This window comes from Aptenodytes patagonicus, chromosome 11 (genome assembly GCF_965638725.1).
Source record: "Aptenodytes patagonicus chromosome 11, bAptPat1.pri.cur, whole genome shotgun sequence".
Taxonomy (NCBI): Eukaryota; Metazoa; Chordata; class Aves; order Sphenisciformes; family Spheniscidae; genus Aptenodytes; species Aptenodytes patagonicus.
Window position 1 is genome coordinate 23,839,210 of NC_134959.1, and position 19,312 is coordinate 23,858,521.

General features: G+C 54.7%; 2 protein-coding genes across 3 annotated transcripts in view; both read right to left on the bottom strand.

Moving 5' to 3' along the window:
* Positions 1-3,362: 3,362 nt before the first annotated feature.
* Positions 3,363-6,445, bottom strand: NRN1L (neuritin 1 like). The gene is made up of 3 exons (XM_076349007.1): positions 6,370-6,445; positions 3,907-4,066; positions 3,363-3,818 (listed from the first exon to the last, which is right to left on the bottom strand). The coding sequence occupies exons 1-3, from the start codon at positions 6,425-6,427 to the stop codon at positions 3,545-3,547; spliced, it is 492 nt and encodes a 163-aa protein (XP_076205122.1). The 5' UTR covers positions 6,428-6,445; the 3' UTR covers positions 3,363-3,544.
* A 1,112-nt stretch (positions 6,446-7,557) lies between these two features.
* EDC4 (enhancer of mRNA decapping 4) overlaps positions 7,558-19,312 on the bottom strand; it is a 37,272-nt gene continuing 25,517 nt past the window's right edge. For both annotated transcript variants that reach the window (XM_076349537.1, XM_076349536.1), the window contains 9 exons: positions 17,995-18,031; positions 16,807-16,987; positions 14,698-14,853; positions 13,845-13,960; positions 12,990-13,155; positions 11,579-11,765; positions 10,080-10,299; positions 9,276-9,439; positions 7,558-7,925 (listed from right to left, as the gene is read on the bottom strand). In XM_076349537.1, the coding sequence (XP_076205652.1) occupies positions 7,733-7,925; positions 9,276-9,439; positions 10,080-10,299; positions 11,579-11,765; positions 12,990-13,155; positions 13,845-13,960; positions 14,698-14,853; positions 16,807-16,987; positions 17,995-18,031 (1,420 nt within the window). In that variant the 3' untranslated portion in view covers positions 7,558-7,732. The remainder of the gene's footprint in view (positions 7,926-9,275; positions 9,440-10,079; positions 10,300-11,578; positions 11,766-12,989; positions 13,156-13,844; positions 13,961-14,697; positions 14,854-16,806; positions 16,988-17,994; positions 18,032-19,312) is intronic.

The window sequence follows — 19,312 nt, forward strand, 5'->3', positions numbered from 1 at the left end:
GGACCGTGGGAGGGCAAGGAGCCGTCCCATCTCTGCTGGTGGCCCCGGCACAGCTTCAGCCCTTCCTGTTGGAGAAACCCAAGTGCATCCCCGCAGACGAGGAGTCCTTCCCCAGCCGGCACCTTCGCCAGGAGGAGTTTCCCCGGGCAAAGGAAGGGAGGATTCATCCATCGCGTGGCGGAGGCGGCGGGCAGCGTGGCCTTCGTGTTGCCGTGCCACGTGTGCCGTCCCGCTCACACAGCTGCCCAGAATAGTGTCACCATCTGGTTCCAGCTGCCCTGGGACACGGGGGCCTCCCCGGCCCCTTCTGCGATTACAAAAAAGTGAATTCAAACATCAACTCAACCTAGCTCGGCCTTCCTTCATCCCTTTTTCTTTTTTTTTTTTTTTTTAATAATTCAGGTTTGTCTCTTAGAAAAGACAGAGGGAGATAATGTCTGCCGAGCATTTAATCTTCTGCCCAAAGAATAGCAGAGAGCAAATTAGGATCTACTCCAATTAATTTGCCTTGATGGGCAAAAGCTGGAGAGCGGCCATATCTGGGAATTAAGAACAAAAGCGGGGAGTGTAAAGTAGGTCACCGGAGTTTCATAACCGGAGCGATGGGTTTTCACAGCACGCCGGGTGCTCAGAGGTGCCCAGTGCCGGGGGCCACCGGTCCCCGACCCCCCCCTGTCCAGCGACCACGGGTTTCAGCCTGGGCAGTCGCTTTCAGATGCCGGCCAGCACGCGGGGAGCCAGCTGCTCAGTTTTAGGGCCAGGAACGAGGACGTTGTCCCTTCCCACGGCGGGACATGGCCGCAGGCCCGTCCCAAACCCTAGAACCCAATGGGAGGGTGGACACTGCCTGCTTGTCCCGATTTTGGAGCACCCGGAGAGCTTTCCCGGGGGTCGGCGTGCCTGTCCTTGCTGTCACGCTGCTGCTCCCGGCCTTGAGGGCACCTCCTTGAAGGAGGACTTGGGGGTGACACTGTGACGGCAGGTTTAGGGCAGTGCTCTGCTATGGACCCTTGCACCATGGGGTGTCACCAAGCAGCTGTGACCCACAGGCCCGTCCTAGACCGGCATCCCTAAATCCCAGCCCCCGGCTCCCCAGAGCCGTCAGTGCCTCCAGGCTGTGTGGTGACACACTCTGGTGTCACGTATGGTGACACCTTCCAGCTGCAGGACGCGTGTGGTAGCATAGCCAAGGGTGCGGGCCACGTGCGGTGACATGCACTGGCATGCAGGGCAAGTGGTGACATAGCCAAGGGCATGGGATACATGCGGTGACATCTTCCAGGGCATGGGACACGTGCAGGGCGTCTTTCTGCGTGCAGGATCAAACACCCGGCGTCTTTGGATCGAAGCGACGCGGTTTGCTGCACGCCGGGGTCACCATCGCGGTGACGGCCTGGCAGAGCACCGCTTCGGTGGCCCTCCAGCTCCCCGGCCACCTCCCGCCACCCTGCTGCAGGACAATGGGGAGCAGCCCGCGGCAGCGAGCCCACCGTTCCTGGCCCCGCGGAGGTGCCGGCAGGGCGACGGGCGCTGCGCGGGTGCGTGGTCGGTGCCCGTCCGGCGTTTATCCTCTTAGCCCCCCTGTGGGGATCCGGCACTAATTCACCCTTAAACACAGGATTGTCAGGAACTGGGAAGGAAAGAATCGGTGGATTATCCCCCCGGCGCCAGCGTTAAACACGGGGAGCGGCAGCTGCCGGCCGAGGAGAGCCGGGATGGCGTTTTGCCCCGTGTTCCATGGGGGACCCAGCCCCGGGCTTGGCGCCGTCCCCTGGCAAAGGCTGCCGGCAGCCCATCCCCACTCCTCCCCACGCGACGTTTTGTGTCCCTCCCCAAGCCAGCTCCAGGCTGGTTAATGAAATAAACAGCATGAAAGAAATAGGGGGTCCCCCCCGGAAAGCTGAGGGATCGGCAGCGACCGCTCAGCCCCCCGGGATGCACCACGGCACAACAATCCAGGCAGCATTTCCCGGCCCCGGCTGCCGGCAGGTGACCGGAGCAGCTGCGGTGACGTCCCAGAGGTCGGGGATCACACGTTTAAGTGGCCGGACCTCGCAGGAAGAGGTTTTGCAACGAAACGAGCAATAATTTTCCCTGGCTCGATGAGGACAGCGATAATTAAGCTTCTCGCTTGCACGCCGAAGGCTGTTGGACACGGGCCAGCGTGCAAACACTTCCCTGGACCAAAACCACAACTGTGCCCTGTGACCAGCCGCGGGGATGTTTCTGGGACGGCCTTGAAGTCACCCCGGGAATCAAAGACACTGCAGCATCTCGCTACTCACGGCACGTAGCTGCTTTTCTCATCGCTCCTGCTCGCAGCCGAGCCTCGCGCGGCAGATGGGGCTGCCGCAGTTCCAGGACACGGTGGCACTCACGTTGGCCGGAGGATTTTGATGGTCCGGGTGCTGTTGCCTTTACCGAGAGGGATGGTGTCCCACGTGCCGGCCAGATCTACCTGCCGCCGCTGCCGGGAGCCGCGGGGCCGCGCCAGCGAGGAGCCGTTGATCTGTGCAATAGACGGGGTGGCCCATATGCGATTGTAACGTCCCTTTAGGTGGCGGGGCAGGGGGAGATGGCTGCTCCCCGGAGAGCGGGGAGGTCGCCTCGCCAACCCACGTCTAGGGGAACTGGTTTACCATGATGGGTTTTAGTATGCTAGGAAAAAAAAAAATCTGAAGTTTGCAGCCTAACAGCAACAGGGACGGGAATGACAGCATCTTCCGTCGACTGACACAAGTTTAACCAAGTTAAACTCCAGCACGTCGTCTTGGTTTAACTTCAGCGACTCCCACGTGGACCTGGATGAGAGCTTCAGTTTTTTCACCTGTATCATCTCACCTAAAAAAAAACCCTCCTCTTTTCCCTGCAAACCCCCATTTCCTTGATGACCGTTAATAGGACCAAATATAGCAGGGCCAAAATAAAAGGGATGGAAAATGGGATTTCTTTCAGAAAATTGTCTGATGCCGCTGGAGTTGCCCGTCAGAGGACAAGCTATCGGCTGCCGAAAAGAAAAAAAGAGAAATACACGCACTCTGTTTTCCTAAGGTGCCCTTTAAAATGAAGAAACCATTTGACCCATCTCTAAAGGGAATATCCTTTACGTCTAGCCCTGAAAAGCAGCTGTCAGGTGACGGCAGGGCGGTGGGAATCCCCAGTCCAGCCCTCCCCGCGGCCGGGGGGGTCCCGTGGGCTGCCCGGCGTGGCTGCGGGCTATGTGCCGGGGGGACAGAGCCGCAGGGCCCCCCCCGGTGACCCTCCCCGGGGGCTGGTCCAGGGAGCGTCTCCTCTCCAATCCCCGGTGCAAATCCAGAGCTTGGGAAGAACGCGAGGGGCATCCCACGGCAGAGAGACAGGAGAAATGTAAAAGCATCTTTTAATATAAATATAAATCCATCTGAGGGGCTGCTGGAGAGGACCGTGCCCCGCGAGGGATGCGCAGGGGAGGGGTGGGCTTGGCGGGAACCACGGGCGCCAGTGCCCGGCCAGCGCCGGGGGACCGACCCGGGGCATCGGCCGGGCACCCCGCGGGCGGGCAGGGCTAGAGCCGGGGCACCAGCAGCGGCAGGGCCAGCAGGGCCAGGAGACGGGGGCGCGGGGGGGTGGCTGAGCCCCGCAGCGTGGCCTGGTTGGTCTCGGCGGGCGGCGAGCCGCGGGCGCTGGCCAGGCGTCCCCGGGCGCTGCACAGCTCCTGCAGGTTCCCCTGGAACTGGATCTTGCGGGACTCCTGGCGCAGCGATTCCCAGATGGCGGCTGCTTCCTCGGGGCAGCTCGAGAGCACCTCGCTGGCGCAGGCGTGGAAGTCGTCCCAGGACCTGGGGAGACGGGCTAGGAGTGAGGGGGACCGCTGGTGGCCGGTCACCCGGCCGTCCCAGCAGCTCCCACGGGGACGGGGACACTCACTTGCAGATGGTGTCCAGCTCCTCCGCCTCCTCGCCGCCCTCCTCCCGCTGCCGCCGGACGCTCTGGGCCATGCTGTCCCCCAGGCTGATGAGGCAGCCGGCGAAGCCCTGGTAGATGGTGTCGCACTTCCCCGCCATGCTGATGGGTTCCTGGCTCGCGGCTGCGGGGAACAGGAGAGATGGAGCTGAGCCCCCGTGGACCCCCCCGACAGCCATTGCCCGCCCGGCTCAGGGGCGCATGGGGTGCGGGTGTCACCGGGTGGGGGTGACACCGGGCTCCAAAATGTGGCGAGGGGCTGGCACCCCCATCCGCATCCCACCAGACCCCCGGCATCCTCTCCTCAGGTGCTTGGAGTGAACCTTCGCTCCTGGCCCGGGGGCCCGACATGGCACGATGTGATGACCCCGCAAGCGATGATGCCATTAGCCGCAGGGGAAGAGCAGCGTGCCGGCCGCTACGCCTCGGGCCTCCCAGGCTCTCCCCGGAGCCATCTGTCCCGGCTTTTATCCCCTAACAGCAAAGATTAATTTGTGACTACAACAGAATAAAAACAAAAGCAAAGGCTCGGCAAGCTGGAGTCCCTGCTCCTACTGCAGTGGGAGGGAAGGGGAATAGGGGAAGGGGAAAGGGGGAAGATGAAGGGGAAGGAAAAGGGGAAGGAAAAGGGGAAGGGGAAGGAAAAGCACAGAAGGAAGAGGCACAAGTGCAACTCTGGCTGCTTCACCCTGGGAAGCCCCAATTCCCTGCTCTGCTCCGCAAGGGATGAACCACCGGGACTGGCCGAACCCCAGTGCCGGCCATGGGATGGTTGGTGACAGGGTGTGTTGGGGACGACCACGAGTGCCATCCACGGCCGGGGGGAAGCCCAAAAAGAGCTGGTGTGTGGCCGGGTCACAGGGAAACGCCAGGCAGTCGGCTCGGCTCTGCCCCGGGTGTCCCGCAGGGCCGGATGGATGTGGGTTCCCTGGGCCATGTCATGGGAGTTGCGAGACTTTCAGAAGTGCCGTGGGTGTGCGCCCGGGAGCTTTCCAAGCTGAGGATGCTAAAAAGGCGTGAGGACAGTCCCCTGCAGGAAGGTGACCCCAGAAACAGTCGAAAGTTGCCCGGTGGCTGCCAAGGAAGCCAGGATGTCTCCAGGGAGCCGTGTGCCGTGCCGCTGGCATCCCATGCCTGTGCCCCTGGAACAAGGCCCTGAGCAAAGTGGCTGTGGCCGAGACTAGTGCCGGGGCGAGCCTGAAAACTCAGCCTGTCACGGAGCACGGCGGGTGTTCGCGACGAGAAACCCCTCCGAGCACATCACTGAGGAAAGTCTCAGATTGATGCCAGCCACGGGGGTCACAAATATCGCAGGTATCGATAGAGAAAGTGGGATCTGTTGCTCCTCTTTCGACCCAGCCGGGCAACAAGCACGTCTCCCACCAGCCCAGGGACACACCGGCTGGTAGGGCCGGCAGATGCCTTCCCTCGGCCGGCTGGTCCCTGCCCCAGGCTGGGTTTTGGCCTCCTGGGCTCCTCTAACGCCCGGCATGAGCCCTCCCCTCCACCCAGCTCCCTCGGCACGAGGCTGGGCAGGGCAGGCAAGGAAGGAGAAACCAGGAGAGCAAATCATCTCTGCTACCCCGTCGCAAAACCATGTGGGAAAAACCTGCCCCCGGCTCCGTCAGGGAGGGAGCCCCAAGTGAAAGGCAGGGAGGGAGCTCAGGGCGCTGCAGAGCGTCGCTGGCTCCAAGCGAGCGCCGACGCAGCCGTCCTGCTTCTGGGGAAGGGCCGGAATCATCCACCCTCTGAGCCCAAAAACTGTCCCAGGCTTGGCAGTCCCCATCCTCCACCCTCCGTGCAGCGCCGGACCAAGTTAGCCCCCGGGCTCCTGCATCCCTCTCCGGGGCAGGGATGCCACTGGGTACCGCTGCGCCTGGAGCCGGACAGTGTCCTCCCTCGGCTCTGGGAGGAGAGGGAGAGCGTGGAGGTGGCACGCTGGTGCTGGCGAGGCACAGGATCTGCCGGACGACTGTCCCGCAGCGGGCAGGGTGCCCTCCAGGCCCCTGGTGAAGGAGGGCAGGCAGGGAAAGCCACCAGGAGCGTGGGGTTGGCGGACAGGTCTAGGTTGGGGCACTGCTCCGGGCTGGAGAGCCGGAGCCTGGGGACTGTCCCCGCCTGAGCAGAGGGGCCCCCGGGCAGCGCTGTGAAGCCGCTTTCCTCCTTGCCCGGCACTGCAGGACGGCAGGAGACGAGGCGACGGCGGATCACCAAGCCTCGGGGCAACCGGGCACCCCGCTCCCCGCAGCTAGGGAGGGTACGGCCGGCGCGGGGGCAAGGAAGCCGGAGGCGGCCGGGGGTCCCGCTCCCACCCGCCAGCCTCCCCCAGCCCCGGCAGAGACAGCCCGGGGACGTCCGACCCGCAGCCACCGGCGAGCCCCGCACAGCCCGGGCGCGGGGCGGCTGCCGGGTCCCGGCGGCACTCACCGAGGTGCAGGAGCAGCGGGCACACGACGCCCAGCAGCCGCCAGCAGCCGCAGCCCATGGTGCGGACCCCGCCGCCGCCGCCACCGCCGTGCGCTCCGCGCTCCGCCGCCGGCAGCCCCGGCCCCGCCGCCCCGCCCCCGGCCCCACCCCCGGAGCTGCGCCCCGCTGCTTGGGCGGAGGAGCCCCCCCCCCCCACCCCGGGGCTGGACCCCAGACCCTGCGAGCCCGGGAGGGAGGGAGGGAGGAGCAGCAGGAGACGCTTTGGGGGTGGAAAGGGGGAATCGGCGCCTCCTTCCCGCGGAGAGGAGGCCGCCCCCCGGGAAGGGCAGAGCGCTGCGCCCGGCGGGGCTCGCCCAGGAAAGCTCCGGCAGAGCCGCGGGGCGAGATCGGGGAAGAGGAGGGTCGCGCCGGCCCCTCGCCGCCGGCTCCGGCCCGGAGGTTGGCCCTCCAAGCCGTTTCACGTGCTCCAGGGCTGGCTCCAAAGGCCGTGCAGCCTTCCCTCGGCAGCACCACCTTTTCTTGTTTTTTCTCAAAAAGTTGTTTATTGAATTGTTCTTAATGTTATTTCCAAAAAAAAAAAAAAAAAAAAAAAAAATTCAGATAAAAAGAAAAACCCTGGTGTAAAATCAAAACTAACATCTGAACCATGGACATGCTCCGATACACAACAGAACCGATGGCCCCCCCCAGGGGCTCTCGCAGCTGCTGCTGCCTGACACCCCCCACCACCACCCCCCAGAGCACCTCCTCGGGTCACTCCGGAGGCATACACAGGCACAGCCCCCCTGCCCAAACCTGCCTGCACCAGGTAGGATGGGCTGGGCACCCCACTGCGGTGGCTGGAGTTAATGAACACCACCACCACCACCCCCCCCTCCTGCTCGGCTGATGTCCTCCCAGCTACTCACCCCACCAGGGAGGAGGAGTTTGAGTCCTTGACTAAGATACGGGTACTAGTTTCTGGTCACCAAGGAGCACGTGGCCCCGGCGGCCCCCTCACTCGGGGCCCAGCGTGCACCTCCCTTCTCCTCTGCTCACGGCAGCAGGCTCCAAGCTAAAGGGGTAAGAAATCCACCGGCTTCTGCTGACTGCGACTTGGACTGCCGGCCAGGCCTCAGGGACGGATGGGCAGGTGGAGAAGAGACTTAATTCTCTCAAAAAGAGGCTATTTAGGAAAATAAGCCAAGTGAGCGTTCAGTGACTATTTGGGACTATACACAGGTGGCGTTTGCCTTAGAGACATCACACACATGTTGATAGGTTTCCTGGCAAGAGCTCTTAACACAAGCCATACGTGGTTAGTAACTACTGGATCTGCTGGGTGGGCTTCCATGGAGCAGCCCACAAGATAAGCCAGGTCCTCCTAGGTCATGCCGGGGGTGACCAGGCCCTGGAGCATGATCATGAGGCGACGGGCAGGCTTGCTCAGCGTGTTGTGGGGTTCCACCTGGAGGAACTGGAAGAGCTTCTGCCGCACCTGGTTCATGACTGACCCCATGTGGTCTCGGGTGATGGGGTCGCTGTGGTCCAGGTGCATCACCGCTTCCTCCAAGTAACTGAAGGAGAGAGACCAGGGTTAGAACCAAACCCAACGTGCGATCCCAATCCGATTCAGTTCATTTTAGCACTGAAGATGCACAATTCTGCTCCCCCCCCCCGCCCCAAACTCGGCGCAGTACGTTCAGCCATCAGAAAATAAACGTTACCGAGTCCACCTATCCCTTCTTCAACACCTAAGGGCAGCCTATGTATTTTCCAGCCTGCGGTACGTGCAACACAGCCTGCCCGCCTGAACCAAGCAGGCACAACAGCAAGCTGGAACTCCCTGCAGAGCTGGCGGTGGCACTTGGCTACAGGCCAGGCCTGGTCGCAGCTCCATAGATATTTTCTTTGATGCCTTTTTAGCATAAGCAGAATTAGTCACTTATCAGACAGTAAAAATCCTCAGCAGTGAGGCCTATTTCGTGTAGGGATATATTTAAGGTCTTCTTCCAATATGTCTATGGAAGGGGTGGGGGAAGAGCAAAAGTTTTACCAACAAGCCGTTCCGAAGTTCAGACGAGCCATAAACTTTCAAACCTCAGCCTGAGAGCAAGGCAACGTGGTCACCGCAAACGGTTTCCACTAACAGACCAGCTTGAACTTGACAGCAGCAACTTTAACTCGGATTACCAGCTCGCCTGTGACTTAGAGCTCTTTTTCAGTTTTTCTAGCTTGCTTTACGCCTATTGTTAACTGGAGTTAAAAGCTTGATTTAAGTCATTTTTCTATGCAAGCCATGGTTAAAACCTGCAGGTACCTTAACAAGTTAGGTTTTTTAGGACAGATAACAGGGTTTTGACTCACTCAGTAAAAATGTTCATGGCAAGTATCAGCACAGTCACTATGTTGTCACATGAACTTTGCTTAGACCATCCAACAGACATTACTTCCAGTAGCTCCTGCTGCCACCTCCCACTGAGCCTGCCTGGCAGTCACGACAAGAAACTGCCGACACGGAGACCAGCGACGGGTTAAAAATTGAGAACAGAGCAAAGTTGCTCTGGACATTAAGCTGTCCAGGAAACATGGCACTATCCCTCCTTTTACCTCCACAGCGGAATTGTTCCTTGGTTAAAGGGAGATCGCTGCACAGCCCACGTATACTACTTACAGACTACAGTCCAGGAGGTAACAGGACCTACAGCTGGGTACCCCTTCTACAACTACCTCTGGGCAGCAAAGCTTTCCGTGGCAATGCCTGTATCGTTTTCCAAGTCACTACTGGTTGTTCACGTGCCAGTAACAGGCTACAGAAGCTCCAACCTTCGTCGAAGCACCACCTTCCACTTCCAGGCAGTGAATCTAAAGCCAGAGCCAGGAACAGGTCTGCACAGGTTCAGACCCGGTGCTCTGATCGTACTCACTTCAACTTCAGTTCCGTACGAGTACCCAAATCCGAGGAGAGCTGCTGAATGAGAGAGAGCAGCACCGGCTGGGACAGCGGGCATGGATGCTGTCCGAATACTTGCTGAGTATCCACAGTCTCACAGACATACAGGACCAGGTTGAGATCAGCTGCTGTTAGAGCCTGCAAGGAAGACACAGCTAGAAACGCAGAGGAAACAACAGGCAGGTGAGGGACACAGGACAGAGCAGGAGGCAGCCCTCTGCCTCGGGGCAGCTCAATGGCTCGCCAGCCTCCTCTGGAAGAAGTGGTCTCTGCAAACCCTGCTGTACATGCAAGCAGGGCTGTATTTAGGCTCTCAGTCTATGCTCAGAGGACACCTGTGTCTGTTCTAAGCTGAACAGACCCCAACCAGGCAGAGGGGAGCAGGTTACAGTTTGCAGCACGGAGCAGGGCCGTGTCTGCATCCCCTGCCAGCCCACTGGCACGGCACTGCTATTATTCCCAGAGGAGTCTGTCTGCAGCAGATCAAATGGATCTGCCTGAATATTCAAAGACAAAGGCAAGGTCAGGCCCCAGCTGGTAGATCTGCCTGGAGAGGCTTATGAAGCTGTTGCTCTTCGGGGGTGCACCACGTGCCACTGCTGATGGCAAAACACTCCGGCTTACTGGAGCGCTGACGCTGTCCTGACAGGGCACGAGCAGGGAAGAAGGAACTTAACTGTATGAGTTGTGGGATTATGTCCCCAGCTCAAAAAGCCCTTTCCCCCCCCACTCCGTCCCCCAACAAGCAGCGATGCCCACTACCAGGAAGCCTAGGTACCTGCTGGAAAGCTTGGTTGAGTTGTCCCTGCTGAAGCAGCTGAAGGATGTGAGTTTGCTGAGACTGGAAATCCAAGTGAGCAGAGGGGATCGGAGTCCCGGCTGCCGAGCGCATTGCCTGGACGATGCTCGAGGTGACAGCTGCTTGCTGCTCCTTCATAGCCAGGCTCACTTCTCCTTTAATGACTCTCTGCACCTGGGCCAAAATAGACTCCTGCATGCTAAAAAAAAAAAAAAAAACCACACAACAAACAGGCATCTCTGAAGATGAAGAGCTGAGGGACAACATCGCATAAAGCTTGTACCAGCGAGAAAGCACAGGCTTGCTGGCTTATTTTAGTGTGGCTACCAAAGGGTTAATACAAATTGTTCTGAGACACAGGCATCCCATCGGAAACACGCTGCGTAAGGCAGCCCTGTGGCCAACAACACGACGTCCGATGCCGGGATTCTCTGCGGGAAAGCGATGTTTCAGGGAACTAAGTCTTTCATTATACAGCGTTTTAAATCTTTAATGTCTCTGGCTTACGAGCAAGGCTACTAAGCTCTGGGTTCCTCCCTGAATGGGCCCAGCTTTCTGTATCAGATCTGTTAGATGCAGTTTCCTAGCCTGCAGATGACACCTTTGGAATGAGAACACACTTCCGCTGCGCCTCTGACTTCACACGAGACCAGTTCACAGCGCAGGCTCCGCTGCTGTGTGTTACACCTTTTCCCCCCCCAAGGGCTGGATCCTCCCCCCTTACAAAGGGTACAAAGCATCAAACCTGCTCTACCACAGGTAGAATAGCAGGACTTCCCTGGGAGCAAGCGCAGCCCGTGCAACGAGACCAGAATTTAGTCTGGCAGCCTTTCTGGCAAGTCTGGTCTGCATCAAAGACCCCGATTGTGCTCTGACATATGTTCTAGCGGCTTAAAATAGACAGGGGCATTCTGCCCTGCAGGTGACCACCGGCCAGTCGTAACGCCTGGCAACCTGCCACCAGCTTCACGGTGCGAACGCGCTGAAGGCACCGCCAGGATCGCATCTTGAAACCAGGATGGCCAAGCACAAATTGCTGCAGAGCAGTTGGGAGGACAGAGTAGCCCGCAGAAACTGTTGGTATGCCTGAGGACACAGAGTAAAGAAGAAAAGCCCTCAAAAGACTAGAAGAACATTTCAGAACAGGAAGGCTAGTCAGAATTCAGTGTGCTTTTGGGCTGCCTTTGGTCCTTCTGTCCTCCAACATGCACACGGGACGCTGTGAAAAGCAGGCCCTGAGCTCCCACACGCAGCAGCGATACATCTGGTTGTTAGAAACCTTCTGTGGTCTTCGTTTTGTGCCCTACAGGGCAACAGTTACACCAGCCCACACGCTTTGTCATACTGTGCACAGAGGCAACAAGCAGCCCTACAGTGACAAATGGCTTGTTCCACAACGAGCAGGGAGAGGTTTTTGTTATGCACATGTATATACCTCCTGCTGACATCTCTCTCCACAAGCCCAGCTGCCAACTTACTTGCTCACGATAATATGCAGCTGATGCTGCACCTCAGCGTGGACGCTGGCTGCGACAGTGGAAGCCAGCTGCTCGGTGGTGCTCTGGAAGGTGCTGATGAGCTGTCGAAGCTGATTCAGCAGCGGGTCCCGGGCCTCCTGTTCTCGTACCTTCTTGTTCTTCAAGTGAGTCTCAAGCTGCTGGATATCTGCAACAACGAGAAAGGAAGACGTTTGTGCCATCGGTACCTGTGGAGATGGTCAGGGCAGAAATCCAGCTGCCAGGCTCTACACGTTCTCCAGCAGAAACGATTACTGAGCCAGTGTATGAGCACAGGGGAGAGAGAACGCGCAAGCCTTGCTTTGGGCTGCGTTACACTAACCTAGAAACCCTGCTTCCAGCCTCCCCATCATGCAGGATTACATGACACAGCAACAAAGCCACCAGTTCTCTTGCGACAGACCTTTACAGGCAGTGTTTGTTCAGGGCAAGATAAAGGTGGGAGCCAGGGTATTTTATTTCATACACAGTGTGAGTTGTGACCTGCATTAGTGATGGAGTTCAATGCCAATGAAGAAAGAGGAGGAACATTTCTGACAAAAAAAAAAAAATCATGTCTGCAGAGATCAAAAAGCTGTATTTTAAAATATTTTATGAACTGGTCTGATCAAAAGGGAGAAGAATATAAGCTCTATTTTCTTGTAGGAGACTTGTGAGGAAAAGGAAGGGTGCAAAATAAACAGCAGCTGGAGACACTGCAGATCTATGGACAACAGAAGTCGCTGTGCCAGCACTAGGCAACTTCAGGCCCCCTCAGAAACCAGCTCTGCAGAGTAATACCTGCCTGGCCTCCCAGAAGGCCGAGGAACTGGATCCCAAGCCTGAGAAGAGGAAAGATCTTCTCCAGCGCATCAGTGTACAGTTTTCCTTACTTAAGAATATAGCTTTCTTTTTTCCAGCCTGACCACGTCTGTCTACACTGTTCAGCCACTATCTAACCTCTGATCATCCCTGTACCCTTCTCTAAACCTTCCCCAATTCCACTACCCCTCTGAGATGAGGGCCTAGCTGCAGGACTGCTACCTTCTCCATACATCATCTTCCTGATGTCAGGGTGGTGACTACACCTCACAACAGGTGTAATCCTACAGCTGGGCTTTTCTACTCAATAGATGAAGTCACAGATTCGCAGAATGAGGCCAAGCGTTTTGCCGCATGGGCTACAAAGACCAGAGGTGAATCTCTGTTCTTACAGCACCACCCACAAAAACCGCCTCGGTTCTGGTTCTCTCTCGCCTGCAGATGGGCTAAGGGGTTAAACAGTCACCCGTGAAACTCTGAAAGGCAAAGACGTAAGAAGAAGCCAACTTGTTGTCAGCTACTAATGCAAATACGCTGTGCAGAGAAAACTCAGAGAAGAGAACCTACTCACATTCCTGTGTGCCCTGCTTGAAGGTGTCATTGATTTGCTGGAACATGGACTGGCAGCTCTTCTCGAAGGCCGGCAACACGACGCTCTGAAACGCTTCCCTGTAAGCTGACTGGATCGGCCCCTGCAGGGTGTCGGCCGTTGCCCTCACAACAGTATCTGTAAGGTTCTTGCAAGCACACACAGAAGAGATTCCAGAAAATTAACAACAGCCTGCTGCAGACTAAAGATGTGAACAAACACTGTAGGTCCCTGCAACACACCCACACCAGATAAGGACAGCCCAGTGTCAGAGGTGTGTATTCCCTCAGCTCCTTCCACTGACCGGGCTGCACCATGACTACAGCAGGCAGAGCATCTGCTTGCTGAGGGGCTGCCAGAGAACATCACGATTTCCCTGTAGTTCAGCTGTAGAGCAAGGGAAGGTGGCAGAGTCAAGCGTGGCTCCCTTCCCCTTCCCCTGCTTCCCTCCCACAATCCACCATTCCCTGCCAAGGTAAGCAACGAGCTTCTGCTCCCTAAACAACGTAGAAATGGAGAACAGAGCGGAGAGCAGAAGAGCCAGTCAAACTTCACCACTTGGCTGATCGAGATGGCCCTAAAGACACTGCTGTAGCGAGAATTCTCTGCTCTAGTAGAAAATGAACAACTCGGTAAATGAAAGAAAGGACTAATGAGGCAAAGCAGGCAGGAGAGTGCACAAGCTCGCCCTCTGGATGAGACCAAGAGCTTTGACCACTGGCAGCTAAACTGACCTTACCTGGAGATACAGGTGAGGGGAAGAGGTATGAGGAGTCACTACCCAGGCAGGTGACAACTCAGTGTCCCCAGGAAAAGCTACCGTCTGGTTCTCCTTACCTTTGATTTCACCAGCTTGGTGATACTCTCTTTCAGTGTCCCCTCAACAGCAGTGAGCTTGGCAGCAATAGTGTTACTTAGCTGGCCAGCAATAGGGTCCATGCTCTTGGAAATGCCTAGGCACAACACAAACATGTCAAAGTTGCAGCTTTAAGCCTAGAGTCACACTTCAAGCCCCCCCCCCAAAAAAAAAATGGAGTCAAACTATTCTTGGATATGACACAGCAAGCGGCAATGGTCACTAGCTCTGGCTTGGGAAGCTAAGGTTGGACATTAGGAGAAACTTTTTGCTAGGAAGGCGGTACAGCTCTGGAAGTCACCAGAGAGGCTGTGGAAGCTCCAGCCTTGAAGGTTTTCAAGACTTGCCCCAACAAAGTCACAGCTGACCTTATCTAGAATAGCGGGTAGCTCTGCTTCAAGCAGAATGGTGGACGCCAATGGCTGCAGAAGGCTTTCCCACCAGCATTTCTTTGAACATTTCCTTACATGGACGGTGCCAGCGCGTCAAGGAAGGGCAAAGACAAGTTTAAGTTTGCTCCAGTCAAGTCTCGACATTTCCAAACTCATTAGCCTCTTTTGCCTTCCTCCACCGAACAGACTCCAGAAGCTATATTGGAAGGTCAGACCACGCTCTCTGGAAAGGCATCCCCTCTGGGAGCCTCATACTCCTTCCAAACCACAACTCCTCTTCCCAGATTACAGTGGGGCCCGCAACAGTTTAAAGTGCCATGACTGGTCTTCATGTAACCTAACTCATACTTCATACAGTGCCAACACTTCTCACAGCATGCTTTCAATCCCTACGGGGCTAACTGTAGGGATCCACCTTCAAAGCCTAGGCAGCAACACTCACACTGGGGTACAGTCTTCTTCATCTCCTCACGAATGGTCCTCTCCAGACGGTTACACACGGCAGTGGAAAGGGACTGAGAGAGCTGCTGAGACAGATGCTCCTGGAGCTGCCCATTGCGCTGCTGTCCTTCCGTCAGCGCTCGGTCTAGTCTTCTTTCTAACGAGAATGCATGTTAAGGAACACAGACTTCCTCTCTACCCTCAACACTCCTGTCCACAAAGATGGACACTAGCCTCACCTCCAGAGGCTCAGTGAGAGCAAATTTGCGCCTCTGGTAAAAGAGGGGTCTAATAACATTGCTGATGCATTCCTGTAAACAACAGGGTGCTCTTAAACAAATGATCAGTGTGAGAGAAGAGCTCTAGAAGGCAGGGTAGAAAAGCCAAACAGCTGAAAGAAGCTTGACAGTAATATTCCCTACATATTGTGGGTTAACTCAGCTGCCCCCGTAGGCAGCTCAGTCCCACACAGCCGCTCGCTCACTCCTCTGCAGCGGGATGGGGGAGAGAACAGGAAGGGTAAAAGTGAGAAAGCTCACGGGTTGAGATAAAGACAGTTTAACAGGTAAAGCAAAAGCTGCACATGTGAGCCAAGCAAAACAAGGAATTCATTTGCTCCTTCCCATGAGCAGGCAGGTGTTCAGCCATCCCCAGGGAAGCAGGGCTCCATCACGCCTAACGGTGACTTGGGAAGACAAATGCCATCACTGCAAACGTCCCCTCTTCCTCCTCCTTTCCCCCAGCTTTTACTGCTGAGCACAACGCCATACGGTATGGGACATCCCTTTGGTCAGCTGGGGTCAGCTGTCCCGGCTGTGTCCCCTCCCAGCTTCTCGCCCACCCCCAGCCTGCTCGCTGGTGGAGCAGCACGAGAAACAGAGAAGGCCTTGACAGGGTTTAGCAATAGCAAAAACATCAGTGTGTTATCAACGTTGTTTTGGTCACAAATCCAAAACATACCACCATAGGAGCTGCTATGGAGAAAATTAACTCCATCCCAGCCAAAACCACTACAGAAACCAAGAAGCCCAATATCCATAAAAAGCAAATTGGTAAAAACGTTTCTACAGGATGGAATTGGTGGACGTAAGCGATATAGTGCATGGGAGCAAACCCAGGCTTAATAAAAGCGAGTACCAAGCTTTCTGAAGGAGCCAACACACAAACACTGAGAGGCACGTGCATCTTAAAAAAAAAAAAAAAAAACCAACACAACAAAACCAAACACCAACAAAACAAACAGTGAAAAAGACAATTCAGCTGCTGACAAAATTCAGTGCAGATATGAAGTTGTGCAGATAGGGAAAAATTATTCTAGTATTACAATATAGCTCTAGACTCCGAACTTCAGTAGAAAGCTATCTGAATTATCTATGAAAATATCAGTCTGACGGTCAAAAAGGAAAATCCAAGACTAATTAATAGAGAAAACAGAAATCATTGTCATGTCATAGAAGTTGAGTGGCTTCAGACATGAAACAGGCTAGAGCTGTTCAGTTTGGGGAACATGACCAAGTTCAGTGCAGCAAAAGATGTACAGGAACTGACTACTCACAACACAATAAAAAATGATTGGATACCAGGTTTGAAAACACCAAAAGAAAGTACTTTTCAGACAACACGTAAGGGACCTGTGGACCACCAGATGTATATATGGGTACAGACAAGACAATTCTATATTCAGCCATGCAGCATGGCAGTCAGATGCTATTTCTGGTGCAAGTACTGACTTGCCTTAAGGAGGAAAGGAAGGAAAGGATCACCCCATAATTACTCCTACTCAACTGGCCACTGCCTGACGTAGGATAACGTATTAGGTGCACCTCTAGCCTACTCCAGCGCTGCAGCACTTATGGTCTTAATGGGTAACTAGAAAATTTAGTGGGACAGAGAAAGAAAGTATCAGTTCTTCTCCGTTCTGTTTCTGAGTTTCTTGCCCTTAGAAAGGGACCGAGAGGAACTGAAAGAGATATTGCAGCCAGGCAATTTTACTGCACCTATGGCCCACGCTACCAAGATCCTTGAACTTTCTTAGCCTTCCTCATGTCCCTACTCTGCCTCGCAGCCTTCCGCTCCTTAACTGCCACGCAACATTTGCAAACAAGGATACGCTCCTGTTCCTGCTGGGAGTCAATCACCCTCTCCACATGGCCCATAAGGGAGCTCTGAATGGCATCAAGGTGATCCGTGAGTCTCTGCAGCAGCTCCATCTGGTTCTGACGCAGCTCAGAGAGCTCCCGCTGTTGGCTCCTCAATATGCACATCAGCTCATCCTGGAACTCTGGTGTCACCTATGCGTGGAGAGGACAAGCATTCATTTCTAACAGGATCGGAGGTCAGTCAAGCTTTCTGCTAGGTATTAAGTCAACCCCTGTGCCTAGGACTGAAGCGTAACACACAAAACAGAAAACTGGGCCAGCTTAATGCTTATTTCTAAGACTTTTGTCCCAAGAAATAAAATTATAAAGCAAGGTACATGAAGTTCCTGCACGGAATTCATAAATGGTTGCTTAGAATATCAACTGTTTAGATCCAAGACCGCCTTCACAGCTCTGGCATCTAAAAGAAAACAGAAGAAAGCAGATCCTGTTCGCTTTTGGCCAGGTACTGAGAGAGAGTGTTTAGGCCTCCGAATGTAAATAATGACTTCAAACACTTATGAAAGAGCTGTGCAATCAGTAGAGTAAGAAGGAGGTTTCCTAGAGCACTTTTTCAGCTCTTTCACTCATTTATGAATAACCAAACAACTGGAGAAGTATACGTCTATAGTTCGTTGTCTCGTCACCTGCTCAAAATATCTAAAGGAGGCACACACATCAAGGGCAGTTTAAGAAGTGTACGCAACTTGGCCGAGAGCATTTTGTGCCAGATACCAAGGTACTGTCAACAGGGCTAAGAAATTCCAACAGGCCAGTCCCACTGTGACCCTTACTTTGCGGGGAACAGCTTATCCTGCTGCCGACGCATGCGAGTCATCTCAGCAGGGAAGAGGAAATGAGTGGCAGCGTCTTAGATGATACAGGGCTTGTGAGAACACAGAAATGCCCATCGATATGCAAAGGTGAGAAGGAAGCCATCGGTCTGGATATCACTGAGCAGCTCCTTCTCTGCTGCGCAAGTCAGAGAACGGAGCAATGCCAAGCCCAAGCGCAGCCCCATCTCAGCCTGCTCGGGCACAGCAGGGGCCCACGGTACTTCAAGGAACTGGGATGAACTTTCTCTCAGGTCTTTAGTAAGACAGTAAATAGAGCTGAAGCATCATGCCCTTGGGACAGACTGCAGAGCAGCTCTGACTCACCTGGTTGTTAGATGATCTTGGCGACTGGTTCACATCCCTGGAAATAAAAAGAGAAAAAGTAGTAATCCAATTACGGCAATTAACTGCTCTTATTATCCAAGTTTTCTGCCACAACAGATCACACATTTTACGGTTGCTTTAGATTTTACACGCCACCTCATACTTCTGTTTTGCCTAGTATAACATGAAGAGCGACAGAAGGTGATGAAATCCCAGTCCTTACAGCACTGTGACTCCATCATTTGCACTATTCACAGGCCCTGAAGTTCCTTACAGACTGATCCCTTCACAGGGAGGAGATCTGAACCAAGTCTTAATGAGGACTGTTACAAAGAACAATGCACACTGATTTTTCAGTTTTGTCCAAATTCAAAGCCAGGGAAGGCTTTGCCAAACAGTTTTGAAGGTCTCCTGATATTTTACAAAGAAAAACCAAGTACCCGTTTGTTAAATATAGAATTAACGAGCTTCAAATCATCTAGAATGATTCCAGCTCTCAAGGTGAAGAAACCAGTCATGCACTCCAGCATATACAGCAGAATAAAGAAAAACACTGAACTGATCCACTAATATTGCATGTCTCCATCAAAGTCACAGATCTATGAATATTCAAACGCTACCAGAAGGAAAGTAAACATTTGTTGTTCCTAGACAGCATCCATTCAGCAACTTTAGAAGGACTGAGGCAGGAAAAATGAAAGGTATTTCTGTGACCCAGTAAGCTCTTAGCCTCAGTACAGGACCACAGCCAGAAACTTAATGCCATAGCCCATCTTCGTTGTAATCTGCACAGTCAGAGATCCAAATCACGGAGCTATGGGAACACAGGAAGAGGGGAGAGCCCCGTGCAGAAGCTGTGCTGCTCTCCTCACATTAATGCAGACAGGTTGGTCTAATCTGCCACGGGCAGACCTTTCCAGTCATCAGTTTTCACTTACAAGACATTCATACGGGCACGTTTAGAAACACACAAAAGCAGCAAGGAGGTAACAAACGATAGATATTGTTGAACAAGGGCACTGTGCCAGCGTTCAGAAGCCAACCAGAAACGGAGGCCACGTTAAGCTACGCTCACAGTGTCACAGTTCCAATGAAGCCTTCACTGAAACCGGCAAATGGATCCAGTGTCCCCCCACAATGTGCAGTTTACCTCTCAGACATTCTTCTGAAGCCCAGGCTGTATTTTGGATTTTGAGTCCCAGCTGGAAAGGTAGTGCAGAACCTACTCCCGCACCCCTGAGTGGCAGTCAGCGTCTGAGTAACCAGCAACACTTTCTGTGGGGTTACTGCCATTTGCAAAATGGGGCGAGGGTCGGGA

What these genes read in the sequence shown, in the direction of transcription:
- NRN1L (XM_076349007.1), bottom strand. Translation starts at nt 6,427, where the DNA reads ATGGGCTGCGGCTGCTGGCGGCTGCTGGGCGTCGTGTGCCCGCTGCTC. An exon ending in CCCGCTGCTCCTGCACCTCG is followed by an intron (nt 4,067 to 6,369) that starts GTGAGTGCCGCC and finishes TGTTCCCCGCAG; the next exon opens with CCGCGAGCCAGGAACCCATC. An exon ending in GAGCTGGACACCATCTGCAA is followed by an intron (nt 3,819 to 3,906) that starts GTGAGTGTCCCC and finishes CCGTCTCCCCAG; the next exon opens with GTCCTGGGACGACTTCCACG.